The following is an 8,494-nucleotide window of genomic DNA, read 5'->3' as shown; positions in this document are numbered from 1 at the left end:
TCCAGGAGGTGACATTTGTGGAAATGGGTCATTCCATTTAGGTCAATAGTTAAGCACCGCATCATTTGGAAATTGGAAAAGCCAGTATCATCAAACCTTTGGTTGTGTAATCAAAGGATTTTATTGAACATATTCTATGCACAAGGTACTCTGTTCTGTTCTTTGGACATACAAACGTGAGTGACAGACAGAGTAATAAAAATGAGTAATCCTGTCCCCAAAGGTTTACGGTCTTATCTGGGAAAGAAAATACATGCCCACAACAACAACAACAAAAAGTAAAAGTAAATACAGAATATTACATAGTAAATGTTGGCTGTGACGTGAACAGCACAGGTGATAAATATTATAGGAAATCAGGTGGGGATAACTAGCACTTCTGGTTGGACTGATCAGGGAAGACTTCACAGAGAAGGCAAAAGGTGATGCAGAGCTCCGATGGCGCTCTGGGTGTACGTCTGCGCTATGACGTACACCCCTTCTGAGACAGGGAACTGTGTATCACAACTCTGGTAACACTGAATGAAAAGATCGTTCAGCAACTTTTGCTGGCCGATAGCCCTGCTGTGAAACAGACTGAACCCAGTGCTTCATACTTTTATTTAGATGCAATGAACTAGCTCCCGTGAGAGAGTGTCTCACCCAAACTCATGCAGTTGGCGATGGCAGTGTGCTGGCTTGTGTTTGTGTGTGGGTTTGTGTGTGTGTGTGTGTGTGTGTGTGTGCGTGAACTCACAGATACTCTAATAAATGAACAGCTATAGCCATTTAGCTCCATGAGATTCTATCCTCCCTTTGATATAATGACTCTGGATAAGTGACATGTCTTCATCCTGAAATCTCTGCATTGAGAAAACCAGGACTGTGTCCATCCCATTCCGTTCCCTTAAAGAGAGTCTACACATATACTGGGAAATGTGAAACTAAAACCTTTCTGACTTCACTTGAAAAGGATACAATTGACCCAAGATGAGCAAAGCCACTGAAAAGATGGCTCGTTCTCCAGGTTGGTGCATTTTTCTACTTTCCCATTGACTTCTTTATTATATTTTCGCTTTCTCAAACTTCTCTACTCAGAGGAAGTTTTTGTCGTAAAAAAAAAAAAATAAGGGAGAATGAGACTCCGCTCATTGACAAATCTCATGGACAGTCTCACTGTCCCATTTGTAAGGTAACATCATTAATACTGGCTTCTTGGTAGGATAACGAGGGACTACATGTGGCCTCTTTTCCTTTATCCACTAATTTTCTTCCACTGCATCTGCCTGTGTGCTTGCTTTATAAACGAGTTTTTTTTTTTTTTCTAGAAGGGCTTTTACCTATAATACTGTTCTTCTATCAGGTGGCTCCTGGTTTGAATGTTGAATTTGTTTACATACAAGGTTAAGAAAATGAGTGGCTCATTACTTGAAATACGATATTTCTCCTTCCTCAGCGCCGGTTTCAAAACATCATGTTGTTGGTGGGGGTTGATCTGACACTGAGCAGACAGGGCGGCCGTCAGTGGCTCCACGGTCTTGAGGAGAAAGTCCACGACTGGGAGCCAGCGGACTGGGGTTTCTGCCTTTGGCTCAAGCCTCGATCTAGGCTTCAGTCTTCTTCACGTGAACATCTGGTTCAAAAGCGCTACGCTTTTCACTTGGCTCACAGCCAAAGAAGTTGCATCTGAGCCCAAGCCAGGCCACTGTGCAATCAATTTAAATTTGGAGGGTGGAACGTACTGACAGTTGGATTCCTTTTGTCCAAAGAACCAGCAATGACCTACTTAGAGTCAGCCCAACTGTTGGTGACTATTCACGAGGGCCCTCCCTCAGCAACCCACAGAATCCAGCCAGGTGACATCGCGGGCCACCATTGCCACGAAGAGCCAGAGCTCTCTTCCCGAGGATGAACATGATCCAACCGTGCGGAGCTGGAGGCCCCGACAAGACCAAGGTCCTGCCGTCCCCTTGAAGATGCCCAGGACGATATACACAAGAGACGGAGGGTGGGGGAGATACATGTGGCAGCGCAGCACAGCTCAGACAGGGGGCCGTCCATCCTCGTGTATTTATGCTTCACATGCTCCTCCATTAGCACCACTGAGTGGGAGGTTTCCATCACAATCCCCAGAGGCAAGGAGACAGGAATCAGCGTATTTCTCCTGGGGGTTCCGCCATCCCTGGGATGTATGACCTGGCCAAGAACGAAAGTCACAGCCTTAACATACAAGCAGCAAAATCCAAAAGCCCCACGACCACGGCATATAGAGTCACTTTTTCTGGAACAGCAAGCCCCTTTGGGTATACCCCCCTTGGCAAATGGAGAGTCACTTCCCTTTAAGTCACTCTGGAATCCAGGGAAAGCCTTGTTCTCTTGGCTGCAAATGCTGAGTTGCAAACCTTGTCTGTCTCAAAGCTGGACAATGTCCTTTCCTCTTGGCAAAGACTTCTTTCTTTGTACCAGGCCCTGGGGCTGCTGCAGAGGGTCCCAGTCACAGAGGCCGCTGGAGCCGGGAAGTACTGGAGTGGGGGCGGAGGCTCTCGACATCTCTCTCTGTGTCTCTGTCACTCTGTGTGTCTCTGTATGAGTCTCCGTCTCTGTGTGTGTTGCTCTTTCTGTTTATTTCTGTATTTCTCTGGGTCTCTCTCTTTCTGCAACCCTCAGCCTCTCTCTGCATCTCTCTGTCTGACTGTGAAGCTAGGGGTCCCAGGGTGGGGTCCCTGTCTCCCTGTCTGGTCTTCTCTCTCTGGATCTTGAGGGACATGCAGACAGAGGGTTGGAAGACCTGTTTGCGCACGTCCGTGTATCTGCAGCTCTCTTCCCACTCCGAGCTGCCATACCACGTCACTAGGTGTCCCCATCTGTCTGCTTCCCGCTTGGCTCCCTTCTCTCTGTTTCTCTCCGTGTCTCTGCCTGTCTCACAGACCCTACCTCAAATGCGAATTAACTTCTACATTATCTCCAAGGCCTCTCACAGATAGCGTTCATCATAATTCCTTGACCTTTTCACACTAGGGAGAAGAGAGAGGCCACAGTGGGAAATCTGGGGATGTCGATATGATGGAGGATGTCCAGGGGGCTAGAGAGGAGGGGGAGAGGGCGCAGCCGTGTAGAGCAGACGCCTCTGCTCCCTTCCCTCTGAAATACACTCAGGCTGGTGTGCAAGCATCCTCAGACAGGCCTGACGCTTTTACGGGGACAATAAAAAATTTCAGAAGCCCAAGAATTAGAAGTGTGCCTGTCTCTCTAACCGTAGCTAGCTGAGAGTAGATTGTGTAAGGAGAATCCTTTCAATCAAGAAAAATCATTTCTAATTAGAATGCATCAAACTGTGATTTTTTTTTTAAAGAAATGTCATATACATGCCATGTATGTGGGGACCCCACTGGCTTATCACTCACCTCCCAAGTTAGGAGTGTGGCCGGGTTTGTTAGCTTGGCCCTTTGGTGGGGTGACGAGAGAAGTCAGAAGAAAGGTTCTGTGGAAGACAAAGGATAATTGGATTTGTCATTAGTGGTCTGTTTTTGATTATCACAATTATCTGAAGCACATGGAGAATTATTTCACTAAACACAGTATTTTACAGTATATACTGTGTTTAGATTCCACACATAAGTGAACCGTAATATTGTATATCACTTACATGTGGAATCTAAACAATAATACAAATGAATGTATAGAGCAAAACAGAAACAGAGTCACAGATACAGAGAATGAACTAGTGTTACCAGTGGGGGGGGGGGGCACGATAGGGGTTGGGAAGTAAGAGATACAAACTGCTGGGTATAAAATAAACAAGCTACAATGGCAAATAAACAGCACAGGGAACGTAGCCATTATTTTGTAATAACTTTAACTGGAGTGTAATCTATAGAAATACTGAATCACTATGTTGTACCCCTGAAACTAATACTGTAAATTAACTATATCTCAATTTTTTTTAAAAAAAGCACACGGAGAATTGTGACCTACAGCAGACTAATTCATGCTTTCACTTCACCCCTCTCCTTCATTATATTAGAACCACTGACAATATGGAAACACGCTGGTGTGAGAGATTCCCCTTTCTCCATGGCCGGACCTGGATCCCGCTTCTCCTGAAGGAGTCTCTAGTTTGGGAGGGAGGTGGAGAGGAGGTGGTTGAGGGCCATGGAGAGAGAGAGAAACATGAAAACGACCCCCAGCCCTCAAACAGCTCCTTCTCAGCGGGTCTGCTGAAATCCTCCACGGTCCAGTCGTCCCCTTGGGATGTACCTGGGTCTGAAGTATCCTTGTATTTCAGGCATATGGTGTGGGTTGGTAACACAGTCCCCCACTGGTGGGGTCACCACCACACCAACATAGACCCATTCACCCCAGTGGATATAAAATGAATGCAGACAAGAACATTTACTATCCTGGGCTTGGGGAGTGGAACTGACACTCCCCAGGCAGGTGCCCCAAGGAGAAAGAGTTACATCTGGACCGTAGGAGATTGCTACCTGGAGCAGCCTACAGAGTAGGAGAGGGGAGGACAGACGATAGTCTACTTCCTCTGAGTAGGGCTGATAAAGCTGATTTTCCACTACTGGGTGGAGAAAAGGTAGGACCGTAAGAAGTTAGGATAAACTTGCCAAGGGCCTAGGCTAGTGGTTGTTCACCCTGACAGCATGTTAGAACCACTGGGGAGCTTTTAAAAAAAATAACTAGGTACACCAGAAGCTGTCACAACATTATAAACTGACTATACTTCAGTTTTAAATAAAGAAAATTAAAAAATAAATGACTCAGCCCTACCCCAAGAGTTTCTGGTGTAACTTTTCTTGGGTGGAGCCTGGAAGGTGGTATTTTTTAAAAGCTCTCTAGGTGTTTCCGAGGTGCAGCCAGCGTGGAAAAACCACTGACTCAGATAGTCAACAAACTGATAATGAAGTTCTGGGTATAATCCTGACTTAGCTTGCAGGTAACAACACAAGGGGAAGTGGGCAAAATAACTATTTTCCATAGCCCTGAAGAGCAGGATCTCCCTGGGGTGGCTGGCTGCCTGGATCAGTACTGAGATCACAAGAGAAAAGCCGGAAGGGACTGGAAGAGCCAGGTCTCTCTCCTGAGAGCACGGTGGCCCACCCGGGGGAGGTGGTAAAGGACAGCTACATCAGGTAGGCTGGGTGGAGGAAGTATTTACATTGCTAAGATATTTCAGAAGGCTTAGATGAATAGATCTCAACCCCGACTACCTTAGAGCCACCTGCAGAGCTTGCAAAACTCCCCAAACCCAAGTCACACTGCAGACCAGTCCAATTAGAATCTCGGGTGTGGGGAGGGGGACCGGGCAGCATTTTTTATAAGCTTCACGGTTGATTCTGATACTCAGCCAAGATTAAGAACCACTGCTTTAGATCATTATTAATGTTTATTCTTAGTAAAACTTGGTTTGTTTGTGTGTTTGTTTGTTTCCAGCTGGAAAGGATGAGGGCCATCAGCAATCACCTAGGTATGGAGATGGAGGACTGGGAACAAGGCCAAAGCTTCGGGAAGAGTAAGGCTAAAGGGGACAGAAAGCAGAGAAGAGGAGGGTAAAGAAATCAAAGGGGAGGAAACAGAAAGGAAAGGAATCCAGGGAGGGGGCAGTGCTGGTACTTGGGGCCACAGGGTGTCCAGCCCCCGGGGACCCTGCCCTGCTCCCTCCAGACCTCCTGCAATGCCAGTCCATGCAGGCCACGTGGTTCCCTTCAGACGCTGGCGTGGGAAATCTAGGTCACCTCTCCTCTCATTACTGGGTTTGTTCCCTAGATCAACCCTGAATTTCCTTTTGCTGCCACTTGAAAATTTCCCAGTTTTCCCCTCACTTGGAACAGCAGGAGGGTCACACCTCTGCATAACAATGGTTTCTAAGTTAGAGGAAGTGAAGATACTTGAAAGGGCTTGTATCCTGTCCCTGAACAGGCCCCCAGCCTTCTTTTCAACTCCAGTAACCATGGCAGCGGGCCTTGAGAGTCAAGCTATCAGGAAGATCTTTGTGGAGGGTCAGAATTTGTTTCCCTGGAACCTGCACACTTTGGATGTGGGTCAGCTCATCAGAGTCACAGTGAACCAGTCATGGGGACCCGAGACTGTCCACCGCCTCTCCTTCCTCTGTTTCATCGCCTGCTCTCCTGCTCTGTGGTTTGAGGGTCACCCCTCCAGGCCCTGCCCCCATGTCACTCTCTTCTGATTGCATTTAAGTCTACTTGCATCTCTTTGGATGTGGTCCCTGCACTCCAGGTAGAATCTGAACAGCGTCAGAGAGGCACTCACTCAGCACTTCTGGATAATCCCTGCCCCAAAGTGTTAGGTGATGGTTTCAGTAACACCTCACATGCCAGAAACTCCGACGTGGCTGTTACCTTGTCAGGCTTTTAAATGCAAAGAGTGAGTGTGTGGACTTTACCTCTGATGTCCTGGAGATCCATTTTGCAGAGGTTACTCGATCCTTTAAAGCTTGTCTTATCTGGGTAGGTAACAAAAGGCATTAAGAATTAAAGATTATAAGAAACGGACACGTGTGCTTTGGCCTGGCAAACACTGTGATGAGGGAGTGTTTTATCCAGAATTTAACCCTGTAAATGTCAATATTATTATCCCCATTCTACGACTGAGGAAATTAAGACTCTGAGATTGAGTGACATCCAGCCAGTCAGCTACTAAGAGGAAGAGTGGGGGCCTGAGTTCAAGTCCCCTGACTCCGGACCATCCCATCAACTTTCCCTGAATCCCTCCTGCGGAATACGGGCGCCCTCTGCTTGAATCTGCTCCCGATTTCCTTCTGCTGCACAAAACACAAAATGTTACTCGCCTTCCAAGGACTCGAAGAAGCTCTGTCTTCACAGTCAATGTATGGCAAAGTTCTCCAGCTCAGAGGGACTTCCCCCTTCCCTGAACGTGCAGTTTTCTTTGTCACAACTCAGCCTCGAAAGGGAGAGAAGCTCTGCCTGGGGTTGGGGGAGGGGTCTGTGTACTCAAGAATCCATCCAGATACTTGAAGACACACTGGAATATCTATTTAAATTTTTTTCTCATCTTTTTTTTAATTTCATGTTTCATAATGTGCACAATAGATACTTTGTACATTAATAATATACACATCTGGGGATAGAGGCTCACTGCTTTTTTACTGATCCTAAAAGTTAGAAGAATACTGGTATGTACAACTTTCGGTCAGCCATGTATGGTCCTGTGACATCTTTGAGTGTTTATCTTTTACATTATAATTTTAAATACAAGAGGTTTTGATCTTGATAGGAGGTTCCGTGTCTTGGGGTTCTTTACACATCTCACAACCCCTGACTAGTAAGTAACAAGGTTCACTAATACGTAATAAGGCTGCTGTTGCCACTTTGGCTGTAAATACTAATTGTGGTGTCTGTAAGAAAAAACATAATCATACGGTCTATAACTACATAATGCCCTAAGTGCTTTCTCTGTGTGTTCATCTGGGAAATTGCATTTGTTTTTTATCCTGATCTAGTGGAATAGGCAGGGAGAACATCATTATCTCTGCGTTCCAGTTGAGGAATCTGGGGTTCATGAGTTAAGGGACTCCCCAGCAGCACACAGCTAGTCCAGAGAAATATCAAGTCTAAAGGACTACTTACCCAGCTGTCACTTCTTTTACTACGTGGGTATGGTATCCTCATAAGAAAATGAAAGGACCTCTGTGACATGTGTTTTTCGCAAGCCTTGGATAGTAACTTAATAGTAGGGTAGCATTGGCAGTACAGTAATTAAATACATAAAGTAAAAAATAAACCCTGCAGTGAAGGCGTTTGCATCCGCGTTTGAGAAAATTTGCTTTTATCGATCTAAGAGGCAGGGTAACACAATGGAAGGTGGGTGATCTTGGAAGCCTGAGTAAACATTGATGTTTTGTTCATTTGTTCAGTTTTTATTTGTTTTCACCTCCCAACAACTATACACACTCATCTGTATTTGGAGAACGCCTTTCCTTGACTCCACTGCTCTGCAAGGGAGAAGCCAGGAACTCACCCTCCCAGCCTCCCTTGCAGCTAAGATGTCACCACGTGACCTGGGCTCAGCCAATCAGACCTGACAATGCAAGAAGCAGGCGCCTGTGGCCCTCAGCAGGCAGAGGGGAGGAGTTGCAGGAGCAGCAACTCTAGCTCAGCCCCCACTATCTGACGTCGCCCTGCTGGGCAGTGCTGTCGGTGCCCAGCAGAGTGCGGAGGGGCAGTGGTGTCTCACGTGGACCCGTCCGTGCTGTGAATTGGGAACTACTCTTTGTGCGCAGCCTCCATGCCCCCAAGCCAGAGAGACCTTCCCAAAGATGCGACTGTGAGATTTCATCACATTTTCTGCTTCAACTAGTTAGAGTGGGTTTCTGCGGAGATCACGGGCAAGCTCCTTAATCACTCTGAGTCTCAGGTTCCTCATCTGTAGAACTAAAACTACGCATACCCAGCATCATTTTAAGGATGAGAGCTAAGGTACCTAAAATGCTTAACACCCTAAGAGCTTGAAAGCTGGTAGATATTAC

The 8,494-nt window shown here is 46.5% G+C and overlaps 1 protein-coding gene across 1 annotated transcript in view; it reads right to left on the bottom strand.

Moving 5' to 3' along the window:
- Positions 1 to 97: 97 nt before the first annotated feature.
- The window catches only part of LOC105083848 (putative adhesion G protein-coupled receptor F2P), a 29,904-nt gene continuing 21,507 nt past the window's right edge, over positions 98 to 8,494 (bottom strand). The window contains exons 8-10 of the mRNA XM_010973857.3: positions 6,392 to 6,451; positions 3,384 to 3,460; positions 98 to 2,175 (exon numbers count right to left, since the gene is read on the bottom strand). Of these exons, the coding sequence (XP_010972159.2) occupies positions 3,413 to 3,460; positions 6,392 to 6,451 (108 nt within the window). The 3' untranslated portion in view covers positions 98 to 2,175; positions 3,384 to 3,412. The remainder of the gene's footprint in view (positions 2,176 to 3,383; positions 3,461 to 6,391; positions 6,452 to 8,494) is intronic.

The sequence above is a fragment of the Camelus bactrianus genome, chromosome 20 (assembly GCF_048773025.1).
Source record: "Camelus bactrianus isolate YW-2024 breed Bactrian camel chromosome 20, ASM4877302v1, whole genome shotgun sequence".
Taxonomy (NCBI): Eukaryota; Metazoa; Chordata; class Mammalia; order Artiodactyla; family Camelidae; genus Camelus; species Camelus bactrianus.
This window is presented reverse-complemented; position numbering and strand designations above follow the sequence as displayed.